The sequence below is a fragment of the Biomphalaria glabrata genome, chromosome 3 (assembly GCF_947242115.1).
Source record: "Biomphalaria glabrata chromosome 3, xgBioGlab47.1, whole genome shotgun sequence".
Taxonomy (NCBI): Eukaryota; Metazoa; Mollusca; class Gastropoda; family Planorbidae; genus Biomphalaria; species Biomphalaria glabrata.
In genome coordinates this window covers 26,089,396-26,108,523 of record NC_074713.1, presented here as the reverse complement: position 1 = coordinate 26,108,523, position 19,128 = coordinate 26,089,396, and the positions used below count along the sequence as shown (strand labels likewise).

General features: G+C 36.0%; 2 protein-coding genes across 3 annotated transcripts in view; one reads left to right on the top strand and one right to left on the bottom strand.

The window, feature by feature from the left end:
* Window positions 1–9,370: 9,370 nt before the first annotated feature.
* Window positions 9,371–19,128, top strand: part of LOC106056992 (WD repeat-containing and planar cell polarity effector protein fritz homolog) — a 22,650-nt gene continuing 12,892 nt past the window's right edge. Inside the window, exons 1-7 of one of the 2 annotated variants that reach the window (XM_056024240.1) lie at window positions 9,371–9,886; window positions 16,994–17,038; window positions 17,636–17,686; window positions 17,937–18,007; window positions 18,157–18,216; window positions 18,504–18,624; window positions 18,892–19,025. In XM_056024240.1, the coding sequence (XP_055880215.1) occupies window positions 17,990–18,007; window positions 18,157–18,216; window positions 18,504–18,624; window positions 18,892–19,025 (333 nt within the window). In that variant the 5' untranslated portion in view covers window positions 9,371–9,886; window positions 16,994–17,038; window positions 17,636–17,686; window positions 17,937–17,989. Of the gene's footprint in view, window positions 9,887–13,638; window positions 13,844–16,993; window positions 17,039–17,635; window positions 17,687–17,936; window positions 18,008–18,156; window positions 18,217–18,503; window positions 18,625–18,891; window positions 19,026–19,128 lie in introns of those variants that run through there. The other variant, XM_056024239.1, reaches the window with a different exon arrangement.
* Window positions 11,050–13,495, bottom strand: LOC106072161 (exosome complex component CSL4-like). Its single transcript, XM_013232480.2, has one exon. The coding sequence runs from the start codon at window positions 13,292–13,294 to the stop codon at window positions 12,692–12,694; it is 603 nt and encodes a 200-aa protein (XP_013087934.2). The 5' UTR covers window positions 13,295–13,495; the 3' UTR covers window positions 11,050–12,691.

Sequence of the window (19,128 nt, the reverse complement as noted above, 5' to 3'; positions counted from 1 at the left end):
CAACAGTTTGCAGTTCATTGTCTTCATCGGTATCATAGTACCCAGAGATGTCTTCATCGAAACTCTTATTCAAAAAGCGTTGATTTCTTCTGTATGTTTTACCATCGTTTGTCTTTATGATGTAAGATCTGGGTGCTGAATGTTTTTTTAGGACAACTGCTTTTTGCCATGTTTGACCTAGACGAACTCTCCGACAGAATAATCTTTAGGTAGTCTTGCTTTTGCATCGTATTTCACTTTGCTTTTCATCTGTCGTTCGTTGAGTAATATCTCTGCATTTTCAGCTACCGATGGTTTCAATATTTTGTGCTCAGTTGGAATGATTCCCTGAGTCTTCTACTCGTCAGCAGTTGTGATGGTGAATACGGCAGTCCACTTATCGGACTATTTCTATACTCGAGCATAACGAGATATGGATCTTTCCCACTTTTGTATGCTCTGAATCCTTTTGCTTTCGCACAAAACATAAACAACTAACAATGACGTAATACCATATAATATTAGCACAGAATCTTCTTCATGCAGTGGAAAATTAAGAATTTTTTGCCTATCTTGAATTCTGGTCAAAGCTCCTGCGCTCAATTAAGAAACTACAAAAGTCTGGACTGCATATACGGGAAGCTGCTAAAGAAATTAGTACCCATTCATGCTTTCTGCAAAATGATGAGAAACTGACAAAAACCCAATCCATCGAAAAAGCAAAAGAAGGTAGTGAATACTATGGATTCCCTGTAATCAAAACTACCAGAAGAAAGAAAAGAGTTGATGGGAAGTTGAGTTCTAATGTAGGACTGTCAATAGAACTGCAATTCAAACGTGTTGCGACAGAAGTGCTGGACAGATTTCATATGGAGATGAAGGGCAGATTCCAAAGGCTGGAAAGAAAATGGATACCTTTGGGTTTCTTCTTGAACCAAGACACCTGTTAGATGAAGACACGCTTGTGACAAACTGTGCTACTTTTCCTGTTTGTATGATGAATGTAATGAAATGATAACGACTAGAATACCAATAACATGGCTTTATTCGACAAAATTAGACTACAGTAAACAGTGAATGAAACCAGCACGTCTAGCATACCACTGATGCAGTCTATACACACACACACACTGGACATGAAACACACACAATGGCCATGACCTTCAGACACGCTGGACGCACGCAGAAAATCAACTCAGTTACACTACAATGAAATAAATGGAAAATCGCTTTTTCAATGATGTCATTGATGCACGAGCACTTTTCATTAACAAACCAGTTATACCATCACCAATAGACATATTGAGGAAACAGGCTTCATATGGGAATTACGTGTGCTCAAACTTTGCAACCTCCTCCGAATACCGCTAACACAGGCCACTTCCATAGCGTCATGTGAGAGATCATTCTCAAAGCTCAAGTTCATCAAAAACAATTTCAGGAGCACAATTACGCAAGAAAGGCTTATCATGGCTTTAACGTCAGTGAAGTTACAAATACTAGAAAGTATCGATGTAGTTGATGTTATAGATTTCTTTGCTGCACAGAATGCACGACGTGAAGCGATATCAATTTAGATTTGTCACTTGTGCATTATTTAACTAATAAACAACGGTATTATTTATTAAGAGTCTTGATGATTACTTTTTGTTAAGTTTACTGATATACTGAACCAATTTGATTTGGGGCTTATTTATTTTTGCGTACATTATCTCATGTCATATGTTGAATGTCAAAATGCAAGGGGCCCCCAAAGAGGTCAATCCCCCCGGGCCCCAAAATCCCTAGTTACGCCCCTGGGTACAAGGTAAAAGAAGTTAAATTAAAAGATGTGAACAGGCGTTACAGGACGATGCCAGGGTAGTGATTCAAGCATAGCTGGCGCCAGGGACAACGTACTTCTTTGGCGCCCGCAGTGGGGGGGGGGGGGGTACGTGCAAGGTGGTGCAGTCATCTTGGTAAATGTATTTACGTCTTGCAGAGTTGCGGTCAGTCGTTATCGCTCGATAAAAGTAGGTTAAACACGTCCACTAGTTTACGATAGAAGAGATATAAGAAAGTTCTTTCCATGCAATTTGAGTCAAAACGATTTGTAGGCCTATACACAGCATGAATTAAGTGCGTTTTCTTGGTATTTTGGTGATGAAACTGCAGATATCTCAGGCACAAAATAGATGTGTTTGGGCGTTGGATTTGTACTCCAGAAGAATTAATTGGTTTTGCCTCTGTTGTTAAGAGAGACTCACTGCCTGTGTCCACTGGCGGATCCAGAACTTTTGAGGGGGGGGGCGATTTTTTTCCAAACCCTAACCCTAATGCCCAGTAAACCCTAACCCTATGCATAAACGTGCGTATATATATATATATGAGAATTTTAAAAAGCAGCATTTTTCAACCTTTGGTGAAAAACAAAACAACTGGGGCATCGCTATAAGGTTTTCAAGTGGGGTTCGGGGCGAAGCCCCGACGACAAAAGCGTTTTCTTGCTTTTTTCACTGCAGAAAAGTATTCTCCTGACATCTACAACTCATTATTTATCAATGGAGTTCGGGGCGAAGCCCCGACGCCAAAAGCGTTTTCTTGCTTTTTTCACTGCAGAAAAGTATTCTCCGGAGATTTACAGCTCATTATTCATCAGTGGAGTTCGGGGCGAAGCCCGGCCGCCAAAAGCATTTTCTTGCATTCTTCACTGTAGAAACGCATTCTCCTGACATCTACAACTCATTATTTATCAATGGAGTTCGGGTCGAAGCCCCGACGCCAAAAGCGTTTTCTTGCTTTTTTCACTGCAGAAAAGTATTCTCCTGACATTTACAGCTCATTATTCATCAGTGGAGTTCGGGGCGAAGCCCAGCCACCAAAAGCATTTTCTTGCATTCTTCACTGTAGAAACGCATTCTCCTGACATCTACAACTCATTATTTATCAATGGAGTTCGGGGCGAAGCCCCGACGCTAAAAGCGTTTTCTTGCTTTTTTCACTGCAGAAAAGTATTCTCCTGACATTTACAGCTCATTATTCATCAGTGGAGTTCGGGGCGAAGCCCGGCCGCCAAAAGCATTTTCTTGCATTCTTCACTGTAGAAACGCATTCTCCTGACATCTACAACTCATTATTTATCAATGGAGTTCGGGGCGAATCCCCGACGCCAAAAGCGTTTTCTTGCTTTTTTCACTGCAGAAAAGTATTCTCCTGACATTTACAGCTCATTATTCATCAGTGGAGTTCGGGGCGAAGCCCCGAAGCCAAAAGCGTTTTTTTGCATTCTTCATTGCAGTAACGCATTCTCCTGACATCTACAACTCATTATTCATCAATGGAGTTCGGGGCGAAGCCCCGCCGCCAAAAGAGTTTTCTTGCATACTTCACAGAAGAAACGTATTCTCCTGACCTAAAACTCATTATTCATACTATTAAAAAAGGACCTTTTGAATAATGTTGTAGTGGAAAAATATTCTAATATGAATTTATAGGCCCTTAATACATTGCAAAAAATCCGATTTGTTCCTTGAAAAGATAAGATACCCCACATATTTAGATTTTGGCTTTGAGGATCTCCGCCGAAAAAAAAATTCTTCGATAAATAATATTCAATAAAATCAAAGTCTAAATTGTGAGCATATAGACTGGCCGATTAAAGAGTTTTATGAAACGAACATTTGTGACTTGCAATTTTGTGTACTTTATTATACAGCATTTATGAGCAGTATAAAAGTTAAGGATTCATATCTATTTCAGTCATAACCTATATAAGTAGTACAATATGTTCACTGGTGTTTTGTTTAATCTCTAAGAATGAAGATCGTGCAATTTTTCATAATTCGGAAATCCGAATACAATAGATATACATGTTTTCAAACTACATGAAGTTACTTCCTTCGGCCAGTCTATATTTATATATGTCTATGATTGTGAGTTATAGTCCCAAATTTATTTAACTAGAAAAATATCAGATTGAGTAAAGGTTAGAAAAAGGCGACTATGAAAAAATGATTTGGGTTTAGAATTCATCTCAATCGTGACTCTTATACTGAAAAATTTCGTTTGAATTCTAATTTTTTTGAATGCAAAGTCTTTCTTAAAATAGTTATGATAAATTCATGTGAAATTACATAATCTCTGTCTGGAAATGGGAGGGGGGGGGGTAGAGTGAAAACGATTAATCCTCGCTCCTTTAATAATTTCTGCTAAAGATTGTATTTGGCATTAAAGAATATGGGTGTGGCGACTCGATATAAGAATTTATTTATAGTATATATAAATTATATTAGTGACAGATGTTTTTGTTTTGTAATTTCCTAACTGTAATACAAAAAAGAAAAAGTATTGGTTTGTCCGATGGGGGAAAGGCGATTGCATGAATCGCCCCTCCCACCTGGTACAACCCTTTTTCATTTAAATTTTACTAATGATATAATTTGAGATTAGAGTCTGGTACGACATAATATACAATGAGTTCACATATCAATATATAGTTTATATTATATAGATATTCAACTAATTTTGTTCACAAACTATGATTCTCCATAAAAATAGGACCGCCCCCCCCTACTCAGAGGGCTAGAGTGGGAAGGGCAGTACATGCAATTTCCCACTCCCCCAACCTCACCGAAACAGCCAAGATACAAGAAGGCGAGCGACATAATATAAATCTATATATTGTTGTAACCCTGCCTTGCACCAGTGCTTGAGGTGCGCACTAGCGCACTAGTGAACGTAAACAGGAAGACACTAGGAGAGAGATAATAACATTGCATCAGGGATTGTGAAGAGTCTGAATGTTTGGAAACTAAGAAGCCAGCTTTTGGTGCTGCCTGAAGGTTGTAGAAGGGACCTGGAGCGAAGCGGGGAAGGCTGTCGTTGGTCCACATTCGGGTTGCTGTCTAAAGGACTGGTAAATTAGTAGAAAGACTCTGAGGAAGCTGAAGGATGCTATGTGTTTGTCCTAGTGAATAAACACCTGTATTTATTTCCTGTTACACTGTGTTGAGTTGCATGCCTATTCGTTGAGTGCCTAACCTAGAGTTACAACAATTGGTATCAGAAGTGGGATTTAGGCAGCTCAACGAAAGGAAACAATGACAACGCTGAGGAAGCTAGATGAACTAAGCTGTAAACAGTTAAAAGAGGAGCTCCGAGCCAGGGAGCTGAGGATCTTCTGTGCCAAAGAAAAAATGAGAGAACGCCTTCGACAAGCCTTGCTGGACGAAGATGAAGATCCGGACTCGTATCTGTTCGAAGTACAACCAGATATCAGAGAGCTCATGAATACCGTGACAGATCAGATGAACTCGTTCCAGGTACAGCTAAAAGAGGTCAACGAGCAGATCTGTACCATGATTAAACAGATAGGTATCAGTACCTCGCTGAACAAGACTGATGATACGTTTGATACCGTGATGAGCAAGACCGACGATCAGATGGCTACCATGTCGACAGGTATAAACAATCCGTTACTCAACGGAGACGCCGTTGATGGTGGCGCTGTCTATGACTGTAATAGTGAGCCGTGCAAGCTTGGCTCCTACGACAAGAACCCTAACATTTGTTGTGAAAGTACTGAGCACAGATCTGATCATGCTATCGTGATTCCTGCCTACACTCAGACGTTGAACAATAACTGTGATGACGGGACCTCCTCAAAGGGAGAATTCGAGCACCGGAAGACCTGCCAACTAAGTATTTGTCCTGATACCAGTATCAGCAAAAGAAGCGCTGATGGTGGTACAGCAGATGGACACATAGGATGTTGTAAACGTGCCCCACAGATATGTCTTTCAGACAAGCTTAAAGATTATACCGTGTTTGACAACCTGGCCTCCTGGGGGCCCACGGCACATCGAGAAAGCCTGCTGGAGCAACGTGTAAGACAAATGGTCTTGATGACCTACGCTATGACATCCACAGCATCGCTTCTTGCCATGAGTCTGCCGTCGGTGGTAACTAAGAGAAAGGCCAGACAACGAAAACGACTTCCCCTTAACCAAAGGCAGGTCAATTGGAGCAGAAGGAGAAAGCGGCACCTGCAGAGAGCAGTGTGGATTGCTTTGTGGGGAGCACGATCAATGCAATCTGTGACTCCCACTGACCGACCTCCACCTGCACTGGCCAACCGTGAACATGTTTCTTTTCGGGACGAAAAGACTAAGGTGGGGGTAGTGTTGTAACCCTGCCTTGCACCAGTGCTTGAGGTGCGCACTAGCGCACTAGTGAACGTAAACAGGAAGACACTAGGAGAGAGATAATAACATTGCATCAGGGATTGTGAAGAGTCTGAATGTTTGGAAACTAAGAAGCCAGCTTTTGGTGCTGCCTGAAGGTTGTAGAAGGGACCTGGAGCGAAGCGGGGAAGGCTGTCGTTGGTCCACATTCGGGTTGCTGTCTAAAGGACTGGTAAATTAGTAGAAAGACTCTGAGGAAGCTGAAGGATGCTATGTGTTTGTCCTAGTGAATAAACACCTGTATTTATTTCCTGTTACACTGTGTTGAGTTGCATGCCTATTCGTTGAGTGCCTAACCTAGAGTTACAACAATATTAATTCAACTAATTTTGTTCAAAAACTATGATTTCTCCATTAAAGTAGGACCGCCCCCCCCCCTCAAAAGGTTTAGGTGGGAAGGGCAGTAGAGATAAATTGGCAAACAGGGAACGACATAATACAAAGATCGGTTAAAATATCAATAACAAGTTTTAATCACATAGATATTTAATTGATTCTGTTAGCAAGCTGTGATTTCTACAAAGAAATTGGACCGCCCCCCCCACTCGAAAGTTTATGGTGGGGGGGGGGGGCGGGATTGATACCATCGCCCCCTCCCGACCCCACCAAATCGGCCAACATACTAGAGGGGGGGGCGAAATAATCTAAAAATAGGTTGAAATATAAATAATTAGTATATATTATTAACATAAGTAATGAATTCGTATACAAATTGTGTGAATTCTATACTAAAATTCGTCCGCCCCCCCCCTTCGGTGGGGGGGGTCGGCCGAGTGGGGGGGGGGGCGATCGCCCCTACCGCCCCCCCCCCTGGATCCGCCAGTGCCTGTGTCTAACGTCACTGTCAGCGAATACATTAGCCTATGTACATTTTCGCAGGGACAATCTACTCGCCAAGGCTACGATGGCTGCCCGTGATGGATAGCATTCAGAACTGTGTTCAGGCAAGGATTCGTGACAAATATCCAAAAGTAGACCTTGTCCGTTGCACGTCCCAAAAGACTTTTATTTTACTTGGTATCATTGACCTGAATTACATTTCAGATATACGTAATGCTGTTGGTGTCATCAAGAAGATTATAATTATCTAGTTTTTTCCGTTACAGTCCTAAGCGAGAGCGTTGGTGCTAAATTTACCTCTATTGTATCATATTGTATGAGACATGATGAACTGAAAAATACGAATTCATTTGCGCTTTAAGTCAAAACTTTGAAAAGATCTTTGACTGTTTGGCGTATTTTAAAATAACCACTGTAAGTGAAACCAGACAAACTGTATTTGTGTAATCAGTGCCTGCTTCTTTTGTGTATCTGATTTGTCTTTTAATTGTGATCAATTATTCACCTGTTCTTGAACCAGTTTCCGTGATGTTGCAGTCTGTCATTCTTAGCATAAGTTGCCGCTCAACAGCAGTCACATTAATGACATAATCAAAAACCAATTAATTAACTTGACCCGGAACACTTCAGGGATGGCATCTTCGGAAAGGCGAGACTGCTGGCAGAAAAATCTGGTACCGGGTATTGAGTTGGTGCTGCCGAGAATTTGCCTAATACGATGCAAGAGATGCAACGTAAAGAAGAATATCAGATAAGCGTTCATAGCCGGCTAGTCCATCGCGACGTGAAGCAATTCAGTAGTAGGCCTATAGACAGTTTTGGCAAAATTTAGGCCTACTTTTTCGTTTGATCGACCGTTGGGATGCACGGGCTGTGATAGTAAATGTTATTGTTTTGCCAGGCCCGTCTCGTTATTGTAACCCAGTAACCCACATTGCTGACATGTCGAAAGAATGCGCTAACCAACGAACGTTTGTTCACATGTTAGTTGTTTTTTTTTATTTCACAAAACAAGTATTTAAAGTGAACATAATCTCGCATTGGTTGGGGGGGGGGGGTATCATTTCTTTTCTTTAATGTTCTCTGTAGTAAAAAAAAAGTTGAAACTACGACTTTGAGCCATAGGTGGCAACTTGAACACCCCTGCAAAAAATCATGCGGGCGCCCGTTATGACGCCCCCAATGACGTTTCGGATTCATCATCTATTTTCGCCCTCCCCCCTCCTTGTCAGCACACAGGAGGTGAGAAAGGGTTGAGAAACTCTGGCCTCAAAAATTAAACAAACCACACTAAAGGAGAACTAACATTTTTCTAAGATGTATAAAAAAAAATATTGATCATAAATCTAGATCAAGCAAAAAAAAATTAGTCTACCTAATTATTTTATGTAGCCTAACTCTGCTATAACAGTTTTACACAAATATTGTTTCACTCGATAAAAGATTTTTACATAGTAAACTCAGTAATATATTTTACATGCCTATTGACAAATTGTGGATGTGAAATGCCGGTACACAGCGCATTGCATAGCCATTACGGTGGATACATGACATCAGATTTAAGGTGAGTGGAAGTCTCTTGTAGAATTCAAGTTAGCATAACGGTAATTTATAAGAGACCAAGTAACAAATTAAGTATTTAGAAAATCATTGTCTTGGAAATTCTTTAGTGCCCCTCTGAGAGTAGTTCCCGGGGCATTTTTGTAATGCTTTCGCCGTCGGAAAATGTGAGCTGTTAGGTAGCTTGCCTCTACCACTCCTTCATTTTGTTGCCTCTTCCTTGTACCGGTACCGTACGGAAGTTATTTTCGTCGATCCACCTATGTCTAGACGTAGGCTACCAGTAACTTAGCAATATTTTCTTCGCGGCATAAATCAAAATGCAGTTTATGTTATGTTTCTTTAAAAAAAAACCACCCACACGTTATTTGCAAATAAAATAGAGTGTTGGCTGTTATTGTACACAAAAAATGTAAAGATTTGTCCAATTTTCAGGGAAATTTATTCATACAGATTCCGCTACCCGTTTCTTCTCCTATTTCATTAACGCACAAATGTGAAAAAGAACAGTAGGCCTACCATTTGCATTGACACCGGTATCAGAAAAGCATGACCCGAAAATGATTTTTATATATGTAAGATATTTGTAATTTCTTTGAATGTACCGTACCGGCAACATACTGTTAAATTGTCCAGAGTTCAACTCAGACCCGTGTGTTATGTTAAGTCCTTTGTTGAATTATTTTGTTTTCTTTGCACGCGGTACATGTTTTGTAGGTCAGTGGCAATAATGTAATCTCCATGTGTCTCAATCTTCTTGAACGTCTTTAATAGCAGCCATTGACAAAAACAAAATTAAAAAAAAAATCCGTTCTATGCAAATACGTCTTGATTAAGCTATTTTCAAAAATAATATGAAAGCAAAAATCGCCAAGCTAACTGGAAGACAAGCCACTGTCAATAAACTCATAACAAATCTGCATGTGCAAGTTGGAAAGTTCTAATAAAACACACTTTGCTCTCAACTTTGAAATCACTATTACGGTACTACTATATTAGTTATGTAGTCCTGTTCACATTCTTTGTTTTCTATACCGTACTGGTACTAATCTTATATTTAGCTTGCTCCGTTTCTCAGCTACATCATCGATTTGCAAAGTCAACTTCATTATTATGGCAAGACACTACTGTTTTGTGAATGGAAAAATAGCCACTTGTTGAATGAAATCAAACAGTAACTACCGGTATGTGTCCAGCAATTTCAACGGATAAAACTAGCTGCATCTTCTTGAAGATACCCTATTGTTTCTTCTTTGGCTAACATGGCTTGATTAAAAGAAGTACAGGTATGGTATACGGTAGGCCTATTATGTCGAAATTATACCGGTACCTTTATGGATGTTTTCATCATGAGATTTAACAGCCGTTACCAAAGTGAAATTTGCTTTGCCGAGATGACAGAAAAGTAAAAAAAACTAATTACCGTTTGCATAAATGTGTTATATTTATGATAAATACTCATCTCCCTTACTAAATAACTTCCCGTGTTTGTTACCGGTACTATTAATAGTGAATAGTTGTAAAAATGGTGTATTTTTATGAAAAACTAAGATTGCATAGTTGATTTTAAAAATTAAATTTTTCACCTTCAGAAAAGAATTAAGTAGCCATTGGATTAGAACTTTGAACATGATGTTGGATTTTCAATATCTTTTCTAGTTTACGAGATCTAAATGGAATGGACGGACGAACAGACAGACCACACAAAACTAATAGCATCTATTCCCCTTTCGGGGGTCGCTAAAAAGTCAATGAGATCATCTGTAGTTGTCAAAGCCTTTTTATCTTTCTTAAATTCTGCTTAGGCCTAAACAGATATTTTATCATTTAACTGAAACTTCTTTTATGTCTTTTAAAAAATATGTACTTTTTTTTTTTGACAGGTGGGGCATCAGCAATGCTCTTCCAAATAGTGTTAAACAGTAACTGTACCGATACCACACTTATATTACTGTTAATTTTTCTTGATGAGTCTTTCTTTTTTTTTCCTCTCTAAATCATTAGAGTACCGGTACTTGTAGGCCTATATGGATTAGCATCTTTGGGTCATATAAAATGAATTTCCTTATACCGGCTAAGGCTAAAACTAATATTGGTACTGGTACATGAAAAAAGTGATCTTGCTAAATATTTACTTTATCCCTGATTACATTAAATTTGGAGATGCAGGTGGTAAAGCCCTTGGTTTCTGAGACAGGGGTCCTGGATTCAAATCCTGGTAAAGACTGGGATATTTAATTTAGGGATCTTTAGGGCACCCAGCTCTAATGGGTACCTGACATTAGTTTTAAAAGGAAAAGAAAAAGGAAGTTGTTCTTTGTGCTGGCCACATGCCACAGAAACAGATTGTGACCTTTACTTAATTTGTTTTACATTAAATTTATGTTGTAGGCAAAGTAAGTTATAAAACGTTAATGTAAACTAAAAATATATACAATAAAATCCAAGCACCAATAGTAATCTCTTTACTTCATGTTTAAAAAGAAATAATTTACATTTCATAGATTCATGTTTCCCTTATTGGACCATCATTATTTACATCAACATAATACAATGAAACATTTTTATTATATTCATTATTAATCAAGAATATTAATAAGGTTACTGGTACATAATATAATATAGACAAATATTTTTATTAATGATTATTTTAGGGACAGATAATGATTACTAAAAATTAAACTTTTCAAGTCATGAAATGCCAATTGTTTAAATGTGGCTTTTATACAAACAAATTATACCTCTTTAACTCAGCAGTGATGGCAAAAGACTCAGCAAAATTTCAAGAAATTTTCTAAACCACTTTTTTGTGAACCAATACATTGTGGCAACCCAAATAAGGATTTGCTGAATTCTTTGAAAATAATCGGTCCAGTGAATTTCATGAAAAGTTCCCATCTCTGGGTGGGAGTGAAGATATCAATGTTTGTATTCCTAAGCATGCTTTTTTAATAATTAGCAAATACTGGAATTCAAAATAATAAAATACTAATCTAGGGATCAATGCAAGATAACAATATCTTTTCACTTGCTGATTTTCTCCCTTTATAATTTTCATATTTCTTTTATAAACAAAAAGGACACACTTTATATAATAAAAAAGGAAAGGTGTGATTCTGTCACCAATTCAAAGGTTCAAGTAAAAACCAGGATAGAAATAGTGGTATATAAGAACTAGAAGGATGCAATGAATTTACTCTTACTGATTTAGCATCTCACTCTAGAAGAAAAAAATTGCAACGGAGTACCGGTACTGTCCAATTTATAGACAGCTAGCTGCAATGTTTGTCTATTCATTGTAAATGTAATAGTGTCCATGATAAAGCTTGGTTGCATCTTTTGGACAAGGTTCTGTGTGATGGGTTATATTGTAGATTTAAGATCAGCTCTAACAATGTGATCCTTTAATTAAGTGTTTTGCCACACAAAAGACAATATAAATGCCAGCATTAAAACATAACCATAAATGTACTATTTAATATATATCATGACATAAGCAGTAGAGAATTTTTTTTTCTAGTAGAACAGAATATGAATAACATTTATGGAGTAATACAAAAATTGTTTTTCCATCCAAGTGTTTATCCAAAAATTTAAGTTTAGTACACGCACTGGGTATTACATGTTATGGACGTTTCTTCAGAATTGAGAGATTATTACACCCTAGCCCATACCTCTGCAGGACAGTGGGGAGGGTTCAAACTCGATACTACAGAGTGCATACCACATGTCCAGGCAGTCTTAGATTGTTTCATATTTCTAAAATAAAAAAGAGATTTCTTTCAAATTTTCAAAATAAACACTCTTAATCCAATCCAGTCCGAAAAAGAGTTATCTCTTGACTAAATTAATACTAGAGAGGGACAATATCCATGGGTGTTGTTTATTTCCAACTTTTACTATAAAAAGTCTATATACCAGAGAATTAGTCACATTTAACTGAATGTTTAAAGCACTATTAATAGATAACCTCCTCTTCTTCTTAAATATCTTGTATCTATTTACAGTGTTCATACTAAAATTTTAGTTTCAATTTTTCATACATTTATGCCAATCACGACTTTCAAAATGTCATAGAATATTAATAGTATTCAAAAGAAGTGTTCCGCTATTCTAATGTATTCTTTCTGCACTTTAGCCACTTTCCGAAATTCTTCATTGAGTGTTTTTGGACACTGCATCTTACACCAACTAGTTGGAACCATTTTTATTCCATCTTGACTCATGCCTATAATTACTCCAAGTTCATTTTCAGCTGTGCTCAATATATAGGACTGTGCATCTCCTAATGATATAACACGAGCAATAATGATGTCTCCAGGGCGAAAGCACTTATACAATTCCACTCTATCTTTTTCAGTAGTCCTAACATCCTCTTTTTTTATAAGGCCTCTGTAAAAATCTGACAGTGGTTTGTCTCCAACAGTAAGAATTTCACATTTGCAATATCTTGGATTGATGTTTGTTACTCTAGCTGTTACTATAGCATTAATAAAAGGAATCACTGTTTGAGCATAACTATTAAGAACATCAATCACTTTTTCCTTGCTCTCACTGTTAACTCGTTCATTCCAGTAACCCAAAATACTTGAGTAAATAAATCCATCACTGGCATACGTCCCATTTCCAGGAACATGCATATCGTCAACGCGACATAACCGTTGACCTGGAACACAAATTCGTGAGGCCTCCATCAGAAAGGAAAATAAAACAATATAGATCTATATTAGAAATAGATCCAGATGTTTGTTTATATCCTATAGATCTATATCTATGTCACAATATGTCTAGATGTGATCTAAATTAGATTTAGAATTTCTTGAATCTCAATGCTTGCTCTTCTCAGAAAAAAAACACCTCAAGGCCTAAAACCGGAAGCGTGCTAATGTTGTAGTTTTTATATAGATCAGTCAAATTGACACTGAATCACAGTTCTAGATCTCATGTACTGAAATGATTTGGATATAGACAGACTTACGTATCTATATAGGTCTGTGATAGAATCCTTCTGTAGTTTATATAATTATATATATGCAAGTGATGTTAGTGATCAAAATAAAATGTAAACAATATGGTGGCTGCCTATCGCATCTATCTAGAAGCTAATCAAGATCTTTTTAAAAAATCCTAGATCTAGATTCCACATTCCAGTCAGTTGTATGTAACTAGAATTAAATCTAGAATGGCTTACTGCATGTGTGAAATTCACATTTGGTCTTTAAAAAACCAGTTTTCTGTTCCAGGTAAGCCAAAACTTTTTTATCATTCAAATTTCAAGACAAATGTCACATGTGAAATTGTCACAAATCATTTAATCATTGTATGATTGTTAGTAATTAATAAATTATAAATATAATTATAGTTAGGGGGGGTTGATCTATGATTTAAATGATTAGCCTAACACTAGTCACTAGATAAAGAATAATATAGATCTATACCCAAAAAGCTAGAACTTGACTTAGATCTAGTAAACTGTAAATCTAGTTCTTTAGACTTTAGACTTAGAATTTATTATAAGTATTTAAAGTATAAGAAAAACAACACTTTTTTTTTTCTTCAATCTTGTCATTTTGAAATTTCCAGAAAAAATGTTCCCACTTCTCAAAAAACAGTCAAAATCATTTCTAAAATGACTATTTATTTATTGTTAATTAAAAATAAATAGCACCAATACTTTAAATAAAAATAAATGTTCAAAATGGCGCCACACTTTTTGCGCCACTCAAAATTAGTAAACATCCAGAGAATTTCGCATAGCTACTTTATCATTATCTTAGCCTAACTATATTTATTCACCTATTTATTCTATTAAAGTTTAGTCAACTTTAGTAAAACTTGTACTAGTTGTCATATACCAGTTTTAGAACCCTTGCAACATTTGGTGACTAGTAGTCACTTAACTATTCTGTGCGTTCAGCACGAGATTTTTCCTGGTCGAGGACTGACCACGAGGTGAACACCTCAGTTGATCTTGGACTCTCAGAGCGAGAGGAGTGCTATGGATACTTTTAACAGCAGAGTTATGTATAAGTATTGAAGTTATTATAATTGATTTGTATTCAGGACTTTTTTCCTTGGATGTAATTTGTGATGGCTGAAGTCGCCAATATCTTTTGTGAATTATTATATATATATAAATTATGTGAATAAAATCCATGTCTGCTACCATAGTGTATAGATCTATTAATGATTCTAAATGTTGTGGTCGGAGAGTCCAGTATGTTAGTGTTCCCACACACCTGCAAAACTAGTGCGTGAGAGAAAGTATTTAGTTAAGAACATTATAGTAGTACCAGAAGAGGTATCTACAACACGACATTCGCATCATCACGCCTACAACAAGAACCAGGCCGTGACACTAGTGACTAGTCTTGAGTCTGATTTAAATTTAGTGACTAGAACATTTGTGAAAATTCTTTTAGATTTTTCATTTTCAATACTACGACAATTCTTTCTTTTTTCTTCTTCATCGTTCTCATTGTTATGTTGGAGTGTTCATATGACTAGACCAATACATGAGATGAACTGCGCAGTGGTTTCCAAATCAGGGAGCTCTCCATATAGTTTTCTTTCTATTGGGGTGATTTGGGGTCAATGTCTTATACGGGCCTCTTGGTAGAGAGAGCAGTTTTGGAGGACGTGGTCAGCATTTTCTGGTGATACTCCACATAGGTAGATTTCACTGGTTCCAATTTTGAGCTTCCGGTACATCTGTTGTCGCATTCTGTTGTGTCCGGTCCTGAGTCGAAAGATTAGACGTTGGTCTTGTCGGGATAGCTTATAGTAAGCGACATCTTTCTTGTGATTTGGATGGGAGCTCGTCCATTTCTCATTTATTTTATCTACAATTAATTTCTTCTGGATAGAGTGCAGAGTTTGTTCTTCCACTCTTGGTGAGTGTGTCAGCCTTCTCATTTCCTGCTAGTTGTATGTGAGCTGGTATCTACGACAATAAATCTAGATCTTGTTTCTATAATTAAATAATATCATTAATATCAAATAAATAATTAATATCATCTAGTTACATTATGATCTAGTCTATCTAGAGTAGTCTACTCTAGACTGTAGTAGAAGAAGATTTTATTTTTACTAGATAACTAAGTCTAAATAAGATATAGCACATTATCACTGACTTTTAAATTTTACTTTAGTTACATTTATATATATATATATATATCTGTAACCAAGTATAATTTAGATTGTCAAGATCTAATTATCCTGGATTTAGCTTCATAGTCTTAGATCTGAGCTACTTATATTAGATTCTAGATCTAGATCTATTAAATATTAAAATATTTGGGCTGAAATGTATTTTTTAGATCAATAAATTTTTCTTTTTTTTTTTTGTCTGTTATTTATTTTATATCTCTATGAAAATCTAATAGAATATATCTTAAATATCTTAAATTACATCATAAATAAAATTTCGAATTACAATGTTAAATTTTTGAGGTACAGCTAACCTTTAGTAATTTTAAAAAAAAAAACAACTCTAGTCGCTATTTCCCTCCATCGTATTTAAGACCTGTTATTTTTTTTAAAACTGTGTTTTGGTAATGCTTGTGAAACAATAAATAAAAAACACAAAAATAAAGAACATGACCTCTATTTTAAAGCATAACACTGACACTGGTCATGTCCATTGCTTGTGAGACTGCAACTATCAAAACAGGGTCAATTATTACAAAGTGGGATGTGTTGATATATAGCCTAAATAGCTTGGCCACATAACTGACGACTCTCAAGTTCGAATCCTAATGTAAACTTGAAACTTTTTATAGTCAATTTGACTGGAGCTGGGTTGTGTTTGCTGAGCGACTAAAAGTAGTTCCCCTTTAAGACCTTGGGGCAGATGATGGAAAGGTCATCTGTTTCTGTGACCTATGGTTAATAAGTGTGTCATGTGGCCATCACCACGACCAACTGCCTTTACTTTTCCTCAACTGATGTCAGGTGCCCATTAGAGCTGAGTGGACTCAGAGGTGCCCAAAGAAATAAAAAATCCCAGTCTTCACCAGAATTAGGATCCAGGACCCCTGGTTCGGAAGCCAAGCGCATTACAGCTCAGCCACTTCAGCTCTGAGCACCTTAAGGCAGTATGGAAAGCTTATGTTTCTCGAAATACACCCTCATCACCCTTGTTCGCTAAAGAGAGAGGGCAGTAGTTTACATCTATCTGCCATATTATGTTATGTTTTTTTCAAAGAAAATCTGGTTATAGGCTCTATCTAATACAATTGTTTCACTATTTTCTACAATATTTTTTTTTTCAAAGTATTTTTGTGAATTTGTTTGTTGACCCTCCTATAATTGTCATAAGTGGATATATAATTGATGCATAATATTTACTAGAAATATTATTTATTTTATTTGTTTGCTTTCTTTTTTACCAGATGACGTCATTGGTTTTCATCATTACCATGATAAAGGAGAGATAAGTACGTTTTCTTTCCTAATTTATTTGATTTTTAAAAGGTGGTTATGGTATATGGAACTCTGTTAATCTATACAGCTCTGCCATATCATATCTGTGGAGGAGATTTTCATTAATATGCTTATAGTGTTATATACGCATTAAGTATTTGTACTAATTTTACTGGCTGACGGGATAAAATTGTTTACTTTTTAAGTACATTTCATGGTTAAAGGTAAATGGCCAGAATTTTTAACTTGTATTAATTTCTAGTTATGTGAAATAATTGTTTTGTTTTGTTTTCCATGTTAATATTTTTTATACACAAAACGTTTTGAATTAGATTTGCTTGTGTTGATTTATAATGAGTCCACCGAATACTTGGATTTATGTGAATGTAAAAACTTTAGAGGTTATGCAAAAGACAAGTCTAAAAGTCTTTTTTTGTATTTTAGTATTAAGTCTTTAAATTGTACATATTTGCCATTTCCTATCATGTGTTACAGCTAGTTTGTCATTTCACATTTCTTACTGCTAGTGCTAGCATGCTTTAAAAAAAAAGCAGTGTGTGTGGAACTTCTTAGTCAGTATGTCAGTGATTTAACAATCTATTGTTTTACAGTTAGCAGACAAGATCAACCTTATTATGAAGAGAAGCAACAATTTGTTGAAAGTAAATGTTTCATTCTATAATCCATAGATTATTAATTATTTAGATTTGTTTACTAAGTACAACAATATCATGTCATATCATCATTTATAAATTTATTTTACCATTAGCTCTAAACTTTCTGTTTATCAGAAATAAAAAAAAAACTGCAGATGAATTAGGTATTTTCTAGGTGGTAAGAATTATTTGTTTATCAAAGAGATAGTTTTCACTTGATATTGTTTCATATTTGTTTGTAATTTCATTTCTGCAGGTAGAGACATAACATGGACACCAAAGAATAAACGTCCAGAGAGATTGAGAGATATGATTAAAGAAGTAGAAGTTAGTGTGTTTTTTTCTTTCTAAGAATTGATTAGAGAAAGATGTTCATAACAGCAACATTGTTCATATATTTCAGCTATTGTTACTTTTTCTTATATATGGGATTATTTTTTTCAAAGTTATAAATGTACTATTTTTTCATCTAAAAGGAAATGATAACTCAGTTCAACTGTGTTCATGTCCGATGGAGAAATAGACAAGTCCTACAGGTGCTTTTTTTAAAAATTAATCTGGGAAGCTGATATCTAGATATAGGCATATAAGTCATGAGTAAATAAACATAATTGCATAGAAGATTTTAATACATACAAATAAATTTGAAATGAGCATCAAGGGCTTATTCTTTTTAAATAGCATCATTTTTTAATACATTTGGGAGAACTTGTTTCTGTAACCCTGAATAAATATCCTAGATTTTACCAGGATGTGTACATCTGTCTAGATTGTTTGCTAATATTCTTGTTTTTATAATCCTACTCTTTGTGTCATTCATCAGCTGTTGCTAAGCAATGCCTGTATCATCACAATCATTATCAGTGGCCACTCTGGAGATATAGAGAGGATATATATTGACAAATCATTTGTGGCCAAGCTTAGCTGTGAAACAATTTGTGATGGTGAGATATTGTTTTATACAGTGTATTTGTAATTTTTCTAAATGTTAGCTCTATTTAGGTCTTGATAGGTTTTTGTTTACAAAAATATAATAATAATATAATTTAAGTCGTTGGTTAACATGCATGACTAGATGCATACCACATAGGACGTAATCATCTTCTTTTTTGATAATGTATGTATTTTATGAGATAAGATATATGTTTAACCTTGCTTACTTTTGTGTGTGTATAATTTGGTTTATTAAGTACATATGTATATTTTCTCAGCTTACCTCAATGATCAATTCTTTATTGCTTCTCACAATAACATGAGTAAAATTGATTTTGCATACTTCACAAAGAGACCCCCACTCAATGAAGCTGCTAAACGACTTGATAAACTTTCATCTTGGGAACCTAAGGTTATATAAACATAGCTAGCTTTACATTTTGTTTTGACATTTTTTGTTTAATGAGGGCTTTTATTTTTGTTATTGAAACAAAGCTTTACATAGTTATGTGACT